This window comes from Miniopterus schreibersii, assembly GCF_964146895.1.
Source record: "Miniopterus schreibersii genome assembly, chromosome: 11".
NCBI lineage: Eukaryota > Metazoa > Chordata > Mammalia > Chiroptera > Miniopteridae > Miniopterus > Miniopterus schreibersii.
In genome coordinates, this window is record NC_138111.1 from 14,765,200 (window position 1) to 14,782,673 (window position 17,474).

At 43.3% G+C, this 17,474-nt stretch overlaps 1 protein-coding gene across 7 annotated transcripts in view; it reads right to left on the reverse strand.

Moving 5' to 3' along the window:
- CDK5RAP2 (CDK5 regulatory subunit associated protein 2) overlaps window positions 1-17,474 on the reverse strand; it is a 157,157-nt gene that overhangs the window by 64,332 nt on the left and 75,351 nt on the right. For all 7 annotated transcript variants that reach the window (XM_081151274.1, XM_081151276.1, XM_081151275.1 and 4 more), the window contains 4 exons: window positions 12,739-12,836; window positions 7,768-7,898; window positions 5,906-6,018; window positions 3,647-3,775 (listed from right to left, as the gene is read on the reverse strand). In XM_081151274.1, coding sequence (XP_081007400.1) covers window positions 3,647-3,775; window positions 5,906-6,018; window positions 7,768-7,898; window positions 12,739-12,836 — 471 coding nt within the window. The remainder of the gene's footprint in view (window positions 1-3,646; window positions 3,776-5,905; window positions 6,019-7,767; window positions 7,899-12,738; window positions 12,837-17,474) is intronic.

Genomic DNA, 17,474 nt, shown 5'->3' on the forward strand with positions numbered 1-17,474 from the left:
AGGGCCATGATCTTGCTGTGGATTTGGGTTACACAGGTACACACATTTGTAAAACCTAGCAAATGCAGACTTACGGTTTCTTCATTTCATTGCACATAAATCTAACCTTAAAAGAAAAAATAACTATAAAACATACTAAAGTTAAAGAAAAGCATGTTGAAGTATTTAGGGGGAGGTGTACTGATGTTTGTACATTAAAATTTATGAAAAAAGATAAGCTGGAGTGATGATGGACAGGTAGGAAATGTTAATAGTACAATCTAGGTGGTGAGACTACTCTGATTATAGTCTGCTCAAATCACTCCCGTATGTCAATTTCTTTTTTTAATGTTTTTATTGATTTTAGAGAGGAAGGCAGAGGGAAAGAGAGAGAAACACTGATGTGAGAGAAAAACATCAATTGGCTGCCTCCCATACTCGCCCTGACGGGGGATCGAACATGCAACCTAGGCATGTGCCTGGACCAGGAATCAAACCTGCAACCTTTTAGGTTTACAGGACGATGCTCACCTAACTCAACCACCTAGCTGGGCCCCTATGTCAATTCTTAACCACATTTTTCTATAACACATAAATTAATAATCAATAAATAAATATAAGGAAAGAGAAGCAACCTCATGAGAGATTTTAAATGCACTCCATTTTTATTTATTTGCTTTTTTAAAAAAATGTTTTCATTGATTTTTAGAGAGAGAGGAAGGGAGAAGGATAGAGAGGTAGAAACATTGATGAGAGAGAAACATCATCACTTGGCCGCCTCCTGCAAGCCCCTGACTGGGGATCGAGCCCACAACCTGGCCATGTGCCCTGACTGGGAATCAAACCATGACCGCTTGGTTTCTGGGTAGACACTCATCCACTGAGCCACACCTAGCCGGGCTTAAATGCACTTTAAAACAAGAATACCTGTGCTTGGTTTTTGTTTGTTTGCGTGGCTTGAAGTAAACTGCCCACATGCAGGGAAGCAGCAGTTTTGCAGCAGCTGGAGGGAATCCATGTCACAGCAACCATTTTGAAGATAAACCCGATAAACTGTTACCAAGGGCTTCCTACTATTTAGACCTTTTGTCAATTAAAAGTTGTAGTAGGAGGGTATATAAATTGTATGTCTATTTTATACCTACGTCTATATGTACTTTTGACCTAGTAACTACATATTTGGAAATACAGTCTAAGGAAAAAAATGCTACACCCAGAAAAAGATTTGAGTCCCAAGACACTTAGTAGGTAAATTTGAAATAGTGAATCACTGGAAACAATCTCCAAGTTCAGCAATAGTGAGGCAGTTAGTTAAATTTCAGTACATTCATAAGATGGCATAAGATGTTCTAATATAACAGCAATTAGAAAAAAACAAGAAATAGCCCTGGCCAGGTGGCTCAGTTGGTGAAAGCACTGTCCTGTACACCAAAAGGTTGCTGGTTCAATTCCCGGTCAGGGCAAATACCCAGATTACAGGTTCAATCCCTGGTCTGGATACATATGGGAGGCAACTGATTGATGACTCTCTCTCTCTCCCCCCCTTCTCCTCTCTCTAAAAATCAGTAAGCATATCCTCAGGTGAGGATAAAAACAAAACAAAACACAAGAAACACAACTGTGTGTGTGTGTGTGTGTATATATATATATATATATATATATATATATATGTATATATATATTGTGGACATGTACACATTCATATACATAAATAGAGAAGGATTCGAAAATGTTAGTTAACTGTGTGTTAAAGTGACAAGATAATGGGTAATTTCTTTTCTTTATTCTCCAAGTATTAGGCAATGGTGTGGGTTAATTAAATATTGGAGAAAAAATATTAAATTTTAACAACAGAAAATATATTTGCTTTCATTTTTTTCCTTGTCTGACTGCCAGGCTCCCAGAGAGCAAGAACGGAGCCCAGCCCCCACTCTGCAAGCCCTGCTGCTCCAAGAGGCCGTGGACAGCAAGCTCGGCCAGAGTGTCCCTGCCTCCTTTCTCACAAGGGAAAGCCACGCACCCCCAGGATGCAGCCGCCCCTCCTTGCCATCCCGCCCTCGCCCCTAACAACTTCTCCTCCCTCCGCTCAAGGTTGTTGTGGGAACACCACCCTTCCCAGGCGGATCGTCCTGTTCCCTTCCGAGGAAAGATGGGAACTGTGCTACAAAGGAAAAGGCTATTCATAGGGAACATCGAATTGAAGTGCAATCTGACAAATGACTCAAATCTGAATCGGCTGATATTAAGACCTCAGAGTGGGAAGAGGAAAAAGCCTCTGTTCTCCAAAGGACACAATGGGACATTTAACAGATTTTTTCAAAGGGCAAATGAACAAACAAACTTGCCATTTACGACTCAAATGAAGTAGGTGAAGAATGAGCTGCTTATTAAAAATGCTGCCTTGGAGAAAAAAAGCCAAGAGACTTGTTTCTCCCTAAATGGATTGCAGATATTCTTGGTTTTCAAAATGCTCTGGAGCCCTGGAGGCTCAGATCAATAACATTCCCTCTCAAAGACAGCAGATGGCCAGAGCACAGCATAAATACCTCTGAGCACTTCCCACTTGGAAGGTGGGAGGAGACAGCTTAAAGCTGACAAGACTTTCCCCAGAAATGATGTGGCAATGAGACCTCCATTTACCTGGCATGCCAGGCTGAGGTCAAGGCAACTCTAACCAACAAGATTCCAGGGACCCAAGTACAAACAGGCCCGCCTGCACTTCATGGTGAGGACAGTTCCAGTCTTCTGAAAAAGCCTAACAGATGCGGGAACAAGGCTCTTCAAGTGGGAGAGTTAGGCTAAAGGGAGGAAATGACAAACTCTTTCACTGTCACAACCTCAGGGTCCTCCCATTGTACAGCCGGGGCCAAGAACAGAGAAAATCGGAGACAACACATCACAAAGATGAGCAGAGACCAGAACTCACCAGGGTGAATAAGCTTCCCTGGTCCTTCCCTGAGGTGAAACTAATAGAATGGTTCTCTCACCCTCAGTACACAAGCGCAGTGAACTACACACTATCTAGTGGCCACTGCAGAGAGAGGCCCCGTAGTTTAACCTCGCAGGGCCCTGTCAAACTTTCCAATGCCACTCGTAGAAAATTCCCGTAGTCATGAACCTGGAATTGTGGGCTGATGGGACACTGACTCTATTCCTGTGGCGTCTTCTGTACATGGCAGAGAGCAGGAGCTCCCGGGTATGTGTGGGAAGGAACGACACACACCCAGTCAAATCCAGAAGTCCAAATCCCGTGAGAGTGAGAAGATGCACCAAATTCAGAGGATTAATACAAAAAGTAAATGAAAATTGTGTTTACTCATTTGTTTTTCAAGTTAATGAATTCATTAATGCTGCATCTATACTACCCAAATTATCTGGGTGATTTGGCAACTCTCCAGATCCCTCTGAGACCATACCAACTTTCCAGCTATGCTGTCTGCAGCACAGATCCCAGGCCCAGGCTTGGAGCCAAAAGTATCACAACATATCAAATGTGTTCATGTAGACATGACCCAAACTTGAGAAAGCCTGTGGACAGACCTGCTGACCCAGGAGGACCCTCAAAACCCCAACCAGAGACTCTCAGGACAGATGCAGTATTAAGAAATTGGGGGGGGGGGGTATTTTTTTGTAATTAGTGCATGACAAAAAGTATGTTTTTTCTTACCTCTGCTTGTTCTGTTGACTCCAGTCTGTCATCCCCCTGGAAACCCATGCAGGAGAGATCAAAGATGGTTTTCTTCAGGTGCTGGTTGTCTGTATACAGTTCCTTCACTAGCTGTATGAGGTCACTGACCTAGGAGATAAGAGCAGAGAGAGGACTAGATACCCATAAGCAGACTTCAGCTTCCTAGGGCCACACCCCTGGGCACAGACCTTCCAACTGAGCAGACCTTTCAGCACCAGAGCTGTGGGGAATCAGGCAGCCTGATTCCAGTCTTCAGGCGAACCTGGGCACAGTGAAAAAACACAAGCATGCCTGTACTCTAATCCCAGAGCCAGCACTTCAAGGCAGAGAGCCTGGGCAAGCTGCCTAAGTTAAGCCTCCATTTCCTCATTTGTGGAATGGGTTACTGTGAGAACTGAACATGATCATGGTCACAGTGAACTAAAGTCCTTGGTATAGTCTAATGACAGGTAATACCACTTCTGCCTTGTACTTGAGAACCTCAGGAGGAAAATGCCCGAGACTAAAGTTCCTGAGACTGTCAGAGCCTTATTTTGCAGCATCGCCTTCTTTGTACACTTATCTAGCAATGTCAGTAATAATAATAGTCTTCAATTACAAAGCAATTTACAGCTACTAAAATACTCCCACAAGCTTTAGTCGATCATTCTTTTAAAAAATCTTGAGGAGGTGGATAGGCTAGTGTGACTATCCCATTTTACAATGAAGAGCCTGGGATACAAAGAATTTCATTGCCCAAGATCCCACAGCTGCGGGGGGGCGGGGGGGGGGGGGGCTGGAGAATCAAATGGCATATAACAGCCTAAGTGTCTAGCCATTTGGGAAAGGGTAGCTGCCTCCACAGAGCCCAGCCAGGCCCGAAGCTGAGATCCAGGGACTCCTGGCCCAGTGCTCCTTCTTAAGGTTCAAGTCTTGCTAGGCCAGGTACATAAGTAATTGAGCAGACACCACTTTGTTCCCAGGAAGTTTCGAATCCCAAGGGGCAGTAATTTTCCAAAGATTTCTTAACATGGTAATCATTAGCCCCTCAAACAAAGTGGGAAATCCCACCCAGACTACCCATAGCAGATGCTCAAAATACACCAAAACATGAGTACAAATTGAACCCAACTCTCAAGGTTACAGTGGGAAATACAAGACATTCTGATTCTATAAACACTATGTGCCAACCAAGTGAATGACTTCCTGCCCTTAACATAGCCATAGCAGGTACTAGCAGCAGCTAGTATCATCCCCATTTTCTTTAGCTTCATAAATTAAATGCCTCAATCAATGCTCCTTGCTTTTTAGCTCCCAAACTACCAAAATTTTTATAGTTCTCCTTTCTATTTTTTATTTCTGTACCTTACACTGACTATTTTCTCTTTCTCTGCTAAAAAAGGCCTCTACTTATACAAACTCCTATTCATCCTTCAAAACCCACTTCAGGCCTCACTTCTGTTGAGAAGCTTTCTCTGATCAAGTGAGCACTCCCCGACCCCAACAGTTAACCTCTCCTTCTCTGCTACCTCCATACCTTGTACATCTCCTATTACAGCAACCCTTGTACTCCACATTGCAATTACCTAATTATAAGTCTGTTCATTCTATCAGAATGTGAATTATTCCAAGACAGAACTGAATCTGTCATACATGTATGATAATTTTACAGTAAAACACAGTCTCCTCTGAGCTCACACTTGCTATTCTTATGAATGACTCTTAAACCTTGAAATACTAAACCATTCTAACCACACCAATGATCAACAGATTGAAAAAACTTTTCAGTTTTAAAAAAGATTTATTGATCAAATTTGAATGTTTATTCTTTCAAAAAGCACCTATTAACTCCCACTACGTGTGCCAGGTACTGGAAAATCAGAAATAAGTAAAATGTTCACAGCTTAGCAGAGGACACAGAAAAAACACCCACATAATTGCAGACCTGCAAGTCAAGGAAATGGATGTGACTGGTACAGAGGAGATGTGAACGACCTGAGGGAAAGGTGACTAACTACATGGAGGAATTGGAAGGCGTTTCCTAGAGAAGGTTGAGCCTGGGCTGGGTCCTCAAGCCTGAGAAGGAGTGTATCAGACATGGGGAGGGCACTCTAGGTATCGAACATAGAAGGAGCAAAGACGAACAGGGAGGAGAGGGGAAAAAAGGAGGGAAAACAGGTTTGAGAGTCTTAGACCTCTGATCAGGAACCCAACAGACAACAAATAACCAACAAAGCACTGAAAGTAATAGGCCAATACCTTTTTCTTAAGATCTTCTTGAGAAAAATGGTCCACTTGAAACTGATTATGCTCTTCAAGGCAAATACTTAGATAAGATGTTTGATCACTATAAAATGAAAAAGGTTCTTCGGCTAAAAAGAAAAAAAAAGTGGGGGAGGAGATAAAGAAAATCAGAAATAGATCCTTTCGAGACCAATCCCAGCGCAATCCACCTCAGGCAGTTTGAATTGGGTGGGGCTGGGGGGGGCTGGGCGCAGAAGCACACAGGGAGTCTAAGCTTTGGAGCAAATGTAATTTTCCCTTCTTTCTCTACAGGCTGATATCTCAAAGTATAGTTTTATCATGGGCTGTATAAGCTTTCACGGAAGCCAATTCTGAATTATAATTTGCGTATCAAGTGTTGTGCCTGGAGATCATTCTGAGTGGCACAAGAAAAGGGTGATTTCAGTTTAAATGAGGGAGTGATTCTGTTTGGGTGAGAATACAGGAAAATGAGATGTGACCTTCAAGGGTAGAACTCAAGGGAAATAAGTGCCTAATGTATTTTTTACTGGCCCCAGAGCCCTCCATGGTAGCGAGCATACCAAGTGCAAAAACTGCCTGCTAGATCTCAGATAAGAGACTCTAGTCACCTACATAAGGGTCTGCTTCCTCTGCAGCAGCGATTTTCAACCAGTGTTCTGCAAGAATTTTTAAAACATGCAATACCTAACTATTTAGTCAGGGGCACTGACCTCTTTTCCCTTGGATTGTCAAATAAAAAAATGACAACAGCCAACACAACAATAGCCATCCAGTGTGAATGAACCAAAATTATACCTTTTTTTTGTCAGATCAGCAAAACATATATTTTTGGGTGTACAGCAGAATTTTAGTAATTAGCTTCTGTGTGCCATGAGATGAAAAGGGTTGAAAATCGCTGCTCTGCAGCAAAGGTCACTTTCTAATATGGAGGGAATGTGCAGGGAGGGGCAGGCTGTTATTGAGGGAGGCATATCCACAAACATGACCTCATTTAACATACACAAATAAGAGCTGCTACACCTAATATACTAGAAAGAGCTACACTTCAAAGGAAGATGTACTGGCTCACATCTGGGTAAATCAACACCCACCCCAACCCTGAGCCTCAGTTTCTTCACCTGTAAATTGAAGTCAATACCTAATCTACCTAACGGGAAGATTGTGAGGATCAGGGATAAGAAGTTAAGTGCCTGGCACTGTGCCTTGTACATAGTAGTTGGTCAAGGAATCTCAAACCCACTACTATTACCACACCTGTCAGGCTGGAGATACAGAAAGAAAGATTCCAACCCAGACTCTAAGAGGCTCAGGTTCTAGGAAAGGAGAGGGCCAAATATTACTAAGAGGAGCACAGCTACGCAAGAACCACAGTATCCTCATCTCGTAGCACTCCCTAAATGATCATGACAATGCGAAAAGCAATGTTTCAATTTGAAGCAGCTATCTCACCCCCACGTGTCTATAGTCTGGGCTCTCTGCATGGGGTGCTGTGGGAGGCAGAGCCCAGACTTTGGCCAACAAGGACTGTTTCCCAGGGAAAGGGGATTAGGAGGTTCTAAGGTTACCTGGAGCTAGAAGTATCAAACACTACAGAACACAGTAGAGGCAGCAGGGAAGCAATCCTGCAGCAGACCTCTGCAGAATTCACACAATTCGCAGGGTCTTCTACTATGAAGGCCGAAGCCAGACAGATACAGACTGGGAGAGCCAACACTGACAGTCACCACATAAAAGGAACCCCAGATGAAATCCTGTGCATGCATCATGTCCTGCTGGAGTTTAGGACTCCCTTAAAGTCCAGCAAAGGCCCTCCAAGTGGAAAAACCAAAGCGAAATACATACAAGAAATCATGTACCTTCCCGCCTCCGAATTTCGCTGATCTGCTCCTCCAGCGTTTTTTGCAGATTCCGGTAGGCGAGCACATCTCGCTCCAGCTGCTTGCGCAGGGCAAAGATGGTTTTTAACTCAGCCTGCAGCTTGCTGACACTTGGTAAAACAAGACACCAGACATTTTAAAACAAACCTGTTTGTGCTTTAAGATGCAAACCCCAGCGAACTTTCCCTTTTATTATGTCATTTGTGGTTGTTTCTGGTTATAAAAGTAAGTATATTATAAATTTTAAATATAAGAAAACAGTATAAAGAAAACAAAAATTACCATGATCCCACTACCAATTAATACATGGCAGACTGCTTTCCTCCTAATCTTTTTCCCTAAGTATTTTTACAAGGTTGAAATAATAATGGGCGTACAATGCTAAATTGTGCATTCCTCACTTAAATACTTCCCTACATTTTTGGAAATTGTTTGCAAACATCATTTTTTGACTATGTAACATTTACTCATCCCCTATCATGTACATGGGATCATTTCCAAGTTTTTGCTACAGATGTATATAAGCATTTAACTCTGCAAAATGCTTCTCTGTTTAGAAAATGCCTGTGAGAGCGTGAGTATAAAAGGGGAAGCTCTCCAGAGCCTGGCTGTCACCTGGCACCCCAGGCTTCAGAAGAGAGGAGGCAAGAGAGAACGTCTGTTGTGTAACTCCAAAAAGAGGTGGCACTAGGGTAAGGAAGGGGCAGGAAGAAAGAGAAAAAAGAATGAACGAAGAGCGAGTCAATAAAAGGAGAGAGGGAAGGACCAATTTAGGGACCAATAGAACTCTGCTGTGATAGGTCCACCCCCACAAATACATTGCAGAATGGGTTTTTATTTTGGGAGGGGGGTGACTAGTTTGACATCAGAGTCACACACAGTGCCAAGCTATACAGAGAGCAACCCAGAACTCAGAGGAGACCATGAAAACGCACACCTCCCAAAAGCGGCATTGATCTTGGGGAGGACGGTCCAACAGGATCTCTGCAACAGTGAAAATGTTCACCATCTGCACTGATACAACAGCCACTAGCTAAAGGTGCTTACTGATTTAAACTGTGGCTAACATACTAAAGAACTAACTTAATTTTTTAAATTTAGATTTAAATAGTCACATGGCTAGTGGCTGCTAATTGGGCCATGTTGGTCCACAAGAAGGACTGTAAACTCCTACTGATGTGCACATGGCAGGGACCTGAACCCATTAAACCAGCTCTCAGAGGAACAGAGAACCCAGCTGACATCTGAGTAACATAAACAACGTTTCACTGAACGCTGTGCCTAAAGCCTTGTTTCATACTCAGGTTAGTTTCTTAAGACAAATTCCCAGCAGTGCAATTACTGGGTCAAACTATATGAATATTTTTGAGACTACCAAAACACACTAACAAATCAGAAAGCCTCCTTTTTTAGACACCAAGAAATACACCAGTGCCTGTCCAGCATCTGACCTATGCATAGTTCCCTAAGAATGTCCATCAACACCTGGGACTATGTGGCTTTTTCTAGGGAGAGGGCCCATACGTTTTCAATAGATTTCTCAAAAGGGGTCCACACCCCAAAACGCATAGGAGCTATTGTTCTAAATATATGTGCTACAAACTCAAGCCCCACTTCTCCTTCAGAAATTTCTTCCAGCTCCATCCACCAGACTGCACACATAAATCAACATATATTGGAAGGAAAATAAACCATTATGTCTAATCTTCTATGCTCGCTGCTCTGACGATGGCTCATTGTGAAGCCATCTTCTTGCGCAGGAAGGAGCCCTACCAGCAACTTGTACCTACTTCCATTTCAAGACAATCATAATGACCAATTTGTAAGGCTGATGGAAAACCTTCCAGTGTGTCACAGCACAGCACTCGCTTGGATGCGGCCGGGCTGCAGACACATTTAACCAGGAAAAAATAAAAAAGTATATTGTTTTAGCAAAGCTCGTGCGATTAGGGCTGAGAAAGCTAACTGCTTCACTCCCTCTTCCATTCTCTGACAGGGCGAAAAGTACACAGCTGCTGCGTCCACGTGTTATTTATGTTTTCCCAACTCCAGAATCTTTTCAAGGTGTGGAGAGCTGGTGGAATAAAAGAAGCAAAGGAAACAAAAGTCCTATGCATTCCTCTCTCTGGGATGTGGTGGGGAAGGAGGCAGAAATGAGCAGTTAGAGGGACCCAAGCTCCAAAAGGCAGATAACTGACAACTAGCTCCATGGTCTCAGGCATTAGTCCTAATTTCCTCCTCTGTAAAATGGGGTGCTATCTTTCCTTCAAGATTGTTTTGAGGATTAAAAGAGATGTTACATGGGAAAGAACACAGTATATTGCCTAATATATACTAGATGCTCAACACACCATTTCCTTCCTTCCACATATCCTAAAACCTGCCCCCAAAAAGATAATATTTTTAAGCTCAAATGTCTGATTCTCATGAGTTACAGCAGTGATTTTCATCTGGAGACAATTTTGGCACCCCGTGACCAAGTGGCAATATCTGGAGACACTAATAGTTGTCAAAACTGGCGTGGAAGGGTGCTACTGGCATGTAGTGAAGAAAAGTCAGAGATGTTGCTAAATATCCTACAATGCACAGGACAGCCCCTCCTAACAAAAAATTACCCAGCCCCAAATCCCAACAGTGCTGAGGGTGAGAAAGACTAAGTCTCAGGGAAGTGAAAACTATATGAGTTCTCAAGATAAGACATCTCAGGAAGGGCCAAGGCTCAGGAGCCAGGGAGGAATGAGGTCTGCTCGTTCCTAACTGTAGACGCTTGGGTAATACCCTGAACACCCCCGAGAGCTGACTTCCACTCCCGTAATACAGGACAAGGTAACAGACTTCTAAGTGCTGCTGTAAGGGATAAGCTAGTAAAGGGGAAAGGACCAGGCACAGCTGCCCGTGATCGGTTTCCTTCCTCCCTGACCTCCCTTTCCAATCTTAATTACAAGTATGGCATATGTCTCCAGAGCCATCCACCTCTACTGCCAGTTTCCAAGGAGTGAGCAATGTTGACATTACCAAAAAGGGCGCCACCTGCACAAGCCCACAGTCCTTCCCTCTGCATATGGCAAGGACTGAGGATTCAGTCCCCTACATCTGAGTTTATGTGTACTGGGATACTGAGGCATGCAGAAGCTTTTCATGTTGTGCTCTTTATGTGTTATCATGTACTAAGTGCTTATATGTGCCAGGCAGTATCAGGACTTCACACGCTGGCATCTCATTTCAAAACCACCCTATAGGGTTGGTAGGCAGGTAAACAGGTAGGTAGGCAGGTGGGTAGGTAAGTGGAGAGGCAGGCCAGCCAATCTCAATTGTACAAACATATACACTGAGGCTCAGGGTAAAAAGTGACTTAGCCCAGAACTCAGAGTTGCTGAGTGGCAGAGCTGGGATCTGGACCCAGGTCTGTCTCACCCTAAAGTATTTCAACTCTGAAGATGAACAAGATACCTTGTAAGCATCCTAGTCAGTCACAGCACTGACCCATCTTGGTCCCATCCCACATTTTTATACATAAGAAAGAGCCTATGAAACTCAGAGCCATCCATGATGCTGAGGGGCTGACAGCAACATACCCACCCACAGGGCCTGTCAGTGCCCAGAACCAGATCTGGCTCCCACCAGAGAAGCTGCAGTTACACTCACCTTGCCCATTCCCGCTCTCAGTTTCCCAGCATTACTCAACCCCTTCCCCCAAGTGAAAATGACTAGCAGCCGAGGCTCCTTGAAAACGCTCACTTTCAGAGAGTGATGCCTACTCCCAAGATTTCATCAGCATCTTTTCATTTTCTCTAAACTCATGTTAGATTAAAAAATCTGAAGTATCTCATAACTTAGAAGATGGGGGGGGGGGGCAGGCGGGTTATCCATCCAATGAACATTTCCTGAGTGCCTACTCCATACCAGCCCCTGTGACAGGCACTGGGAAATGGAGACGAACAAAGACAGGATCCCTGCCCGGAGGGAGCTCACGATCCAGAGGAGGTAGGTCACAATGGGGCAGCTATCCTGGGAATTATCGTGGGCCTCCTGACAAGGGTAACCCTCAAGATGAAATCTCAAGGACTCGAAGGAGACAAAGAAGGCAGAGAACAGGAGAGCACATGGCCCAGAAAAAACATAATGAAGACTTTAAGGGCTCGAGTGAAGGGGATAAGAGAAGGAGGAATGAAGGGTGATTTTTTATTTTTTTTTTTTTTTACTTTTTATTATGGAAAATTTTAGCCATATACAAAAGAAAACAAACTGTAATATAATGAGCCCCTCCACTATCTAACCACACCCCAGCCCCAACAACCAGGGAGCTATGGCCAATCTTGTTCCACAGTATCCCTGTCCACTTCCTCTGCTTCTGTACTGTTTTGAAATGAACTCCAGACATTATTCCTTTCACTTGTAACTATCCTCGTGTGTAGAAAGATGATTTCTTAACATGAGAAAACACTGAGGCCACCCCTGTGTTTATAGATGGGCAAACAGAGGCCCAGAGCGGGCCACTTGCCTGTGGGCACAGAGCTAGGGCTACAACAAGAACACTAGCCTGTCCTCAACTCTCCTCACCACACCTCACAGGCACCAAATCATTTCAGCAATTCTGTAAAGAAACAAGTCACTTGAGATTCTGTCACTCATCACCCATGTGACTTAGGACAAGTCACTTAACCTCTCATGGAAAATGGCTTTATGGAAAATAGGAATAACAGTATTACTTACCTCACAGAACAGCTGTGAGGATCATCTGAGAAAATACATAGAAGCACTTTCTAAATCTATAATGAAGTATTATAAAAATCTGAGTGATTATTATATTTTTATCCTAAGCTTGTTATCAAAAGTCAGACAATTCTTGATAGGAAATAGGTATATCTGATTTAAATAAGGCAATCACCATCTGAACACTTCAAGCTTCCTAAGCTCACATGTGTGTGATATCCAAACAGAAACCCTTACCTGTCCGAGTCCTGCAGAGATTTTACCAGGTGGGTATAGATGTCCTGCTCTTTCTTTAAGACCTGCATCAGCTCTTCATAGTCTAATTGTTGCTTTACCTGGAAAAGACAATGGGCATCTGACATTAAAAGAAAAATTTTAAAAGAGCACATCCTTACATTAAGCAAACATATGTGGGTACTTCTGGTTTCTAAATCCCAATGAAGGTGATCCCCAGTGCCAGGCTCTGGATCAGGCCACGGTCAGACAGCACCACCTGCAGGAGGAGGGGGGAATGACTGTCCATCACTTACCTAAGAATAAAGCTGAGAACTGTGCTCCCAACACTAAATAGCTGCCATAAAGAATCATCATAGTTACCCTAATTGCCCATCATGAAATAGCTACCCCTCAGAGCTTCTGGTCATCGTTTTCACAACACTACATAGAATACCTTCCCACACTTGTTCTTGCTTCAAAAACTTAAGATTCCTAAACCAAAACCTGACAAGTATTAGGGACAAGGGACTTATATTCAAGTAGAAGAGGTCAAGTGAATCACTTTACAGGCATCCCAGGGTGATGCTACAGAGATCTGAGGTGGAGCTCTACACTTAGCAGCTATGTGACCTAGGTAACTAGCTTAACAAACCTCTATGAGGTTTAATCTCCTCACTCATGAAATTGGGATGTAATTTTGTGAATTAGCATTCAAGAATGATAATTTTAAATGATTTTTTTTTTAGAGAGGAAGGGGGAGGGGGGGAGAGAGAGAGCACAAGCGATCCATTCGCTGTTCCACTTATTTATGAATTCATTGGTTGATTCTTGTATGTGCCTTGACCAGGGATCAAACCCACAACCTTGGCGTATCGGGATGATGCACTAATCAACTGAGCCACCCAGTCAGGGCAATGTGAAATTTTTTTTGAAGTTCAAATGTTGGCTCTGCCACTTACCAGTTCTGGGACCTCAGGAAATTACTTACTGAAGCCTTGGTAGTCCTACCTAAAAAATGGTGAACAATAACCACCACCTCATGAAGCTTTGGAGCACACAGAGTTAAATGTGTACTATAAGGAACTAAGGATCCCGAGAGAATTGGCCATTGCCAGTACTTGGGGAAGAAAATCAACGACAATACAAGATATGTCTACAGCATTTGTCATGCCAGAAAAGATAGAACTGCTTAAATAATGATGGAGTGTGTTGTCAGTAGGACAGAGCAGCCAGTTTGAAAAGGCCAATTCTGGAATAATTTGAGCATCAAAATAAATAACAGTAGTAACAGATTAAAACCTACTGAATAAAATATGAATTCATGAGTCCATATTGATATGAATAAATGAATAAATGGGAAGAAGAGTGGGCTTTTCTTTATAATAGAACAAAAACTAATAAATGCAGAAGGAATGATGGAATTAGAAAACTCACCATTTGCCAACCATCGTGGGAATTAATAATTCAGCCAAGAAACATAAAAGGAAACTAGTGGGCAAAAGTTTGAAGATCAAGGAAGGTATTTACATAGATTCAAAACACACACCCACACACACACACACACAAAATACTTATTAATTACAAAGGAAAAAAGAATAACTATATAGTTGAAACACCTGGCAGACATCACATTCATAAAGTTATCAAAGTCAGCGTGGCCAGTAATGGGACAAATCAAAATTATGTGCCATCTGACAGGACACAATGAGAAGAACACAGCATCGCTCCTGTGATATTCCTGCCAAAGATGCCTAGTCTGAATCCAATTACCAAGAGCCCAAATTCAAGGATACTCTACAGTATGACTGGCCTGGACACTTCAAAGGTATGAAGGCCATAATAGCCAAGGAAAGACAGAGGAACTATTTATCTAAAGAATCAAGACAAATGCAGCGCATGATCCTGAACTGGATCCTTCTGCTACAACAGGCTTCATGGAACACTGGTGAGATACGAATGAGTCTGGGGGTTAGGAGGGAGTGAAGCACCTCTGCTAATTCCTAGCTGTGATGGCTGGGCTGTGTTACACGGGAGAATGCCTATTGGAAATACACACAAACTATTCAGAGGTGACAGGACTTCACATGGGCAACTCACTCTCAGATGGCTGAGGAAAAGTAAAACCCTTTATTCTTTAAGTAGCCTATAAATTTGAAATTGTTTCAAAATAAGAAGAAAATGTTAAAGTAAATAAAGTTAATGTGTGCAGAATGCCTAGCACAGTGCTTAGCACAGACTAAATGGTCTCTAAATGCCGGAGGGAGACACTCAGTTAACGGAGAAACTTGAGCTGCAAGCAACCCTTGTATTCCACATGGTATTCCGCATGGACTTACACTTTCTCCTAAAGTCAAGATACCATCGAAGACAAGGGTTCTTAAATTAAAATTTAGGGGCTCCATGAATATGAACGGGGGGAGGGGGGAAATACATCTTTATTTTCACCAACCTCTAGCTGAAATTTAACATTCCCTTCGATTAAGACATGACAGAATGCTGCTATTGTTACAAACCACAGTAGTTTTAGTATTTTCCTGTGACTGTATCATCAAAAGAAACAGTTTGTATGTGTTGTGGGTATCTCAAAATATTTATTCTTATCACTACTTCAAAACAAGAGCAGTCACTATGCTCACCACTAGATCTTGCTATTTAACACATTAATAAAGTCCCATTTTTAGCTTATTTTTAAATATTTCGATAATCAAATTTCAAAATAATTGGTTTCCTTTATAATCCTGTGCATATATTTTATGCATTTAAGTATTTTTCCAGGGAAGAGACCCTTGGCTTCAGCAGACCAGACTACAAAAGGGAAGCAGAGAGCAAAAGACAGCTATGAACCCGACCTAAGAGATCACTGCTGTGCTTCTAGCCCTGAACAAAACAAGGCAAAGGCACCACCTGCAACTAAAGGTTTCAATGCTGAACCACAAGACTGGTCATGATAAGTTAGTCACCAGAATGCTAGAAATGTCAGGCCCTTCTATAAATCCTGCCACAGGTCACTGGCACAAGGAGCTCCCAAATGCCTTTTGTGCACAGTAACAATGTCACCTGAGATTCTTCCAGCTCCTGCCTGTGCACACCATGTGTGCGAACAGAGGGACCCGGAAAAGACTGGGGAGAATTCAACAGGGTATCAAGATGAAGGCTATCAAGTCCTCAGCATGTCAGCCGCTGTGCTAAGAGCCTTCCAGGCATTTTCCCCTTTAACCCTCACAATGACCCAACAAGCTCAGACACTACCACTCTCCCCATCTTGGTGATGAGGGACTTGTGGCAACAGTGTGCCCAAGGTCAAGGCAGTGACGTAGGCTGTGGACCCAGGCAACTGAGCTCCAAGTCCACCTGTCAATGCCCCACAATGAATACAAAGCACTGGGTGCCTGAAAAGGGTGACGTCATCACATAAAAACCAGCCAACAGTGACAAAGAAAATAAGAAACTTACTGTTTCATTAGCACCTACCATGAGAGGCAGTGATTAAGACTATGTGACCTTGAAGAAGTTACTCAGTCTCTCTGTGCTTCAATATCCTCACCTATAAATGGAGGTAATAATTCTACATATCTCATAGGGTTGGTAAGGAGATCAAATGAGTTAATCTATACACAGTTCTCAGCATGATGCCTAGCATGGAATAAACATGTGAAAAGTAGCCATAACTCCTATTTCTATGCTCCAGTGCTATGCTAGGTACTTTTACCAGGATCATCTCTAGTCACAACAACCCAGGAAGGTATATCAGCTTCCTATTTTTCAGATGAAGAAACCGATTCTCTGAGAGGAGAGGTTAACTTGAGTCCATTCAGCTAATAACTGGCAGTCAGAATTTGTGCTTATGTATGTAACTTCCAAGTCAACCCAGACAGGCTAGCCAAAAAGAGAGATAAGCCCCAGCAGTGTTGCTCTGTGGTTAGAGCATCAGCCCATGCACAGAGGCATCCTATGTTTGATTCCCGGTGAAGGGCACACCTGGGTTGCAGATCCAATCCCCAGCCTCAGATGGAGTGCATTCCGGAGGCAACTAATCACTGTCTCTCTCTCACATAGTCATTTATCTCTCTTCCCGCCCCTCCCTCCCTCTCTTCACTCTCTCTAAAAATCAATGGGGAAAAATATCCTCGGGTGAGGATAGACAGATAAAAATGAAAGACAGATAAAAAGAAAGATAAAAAAGACAGATAAAAAAGAAAGACAGATAAAAATGGAGTTCTGGTCGATGGAGCAGACTCCAGATGTGGAAGGTATGTATCCAGTGAAACAATCTTGACCGTGGGGACCCTGAATCTTAACCAGATCACTGTGGGCCAGGCTTTAAGACCAAGAGGACCACCCACTGCAATGTCAGGGCCTGGGTGCCTGGCTCAGCACCCCTCTCCTCTTCTTTCTGGAAGGTAACCCAAACTTTCACCAGGTTTCTCAGGTCACTGCTCTCCCTGGCCCCCAGCCCCCACCTGCCAGCTGATCACACCTGCACTTGCTTTCTTCCTCCCCTCCTATCTCTGTGAAACTGAAACCCCTCCATTTGAGCTCCAGGGGGAAACTCCACCAATCACCCCTCCCAAGGATCTGCTCAGGCAAAACTCTCAGCAGGAAGCCATCCATGACTGAGGGAGATGCCCTCTTCCAGCTCCCATGGCACCCTGGTTCACCTTCACCCTGGAGCTTGTGTCCCAGCCACCTATTTACAGGTCTGAGGGCTCCTTGTGGGCAGCACAGTTCCTAGCACAGATCAAACACTGCCACAGTAC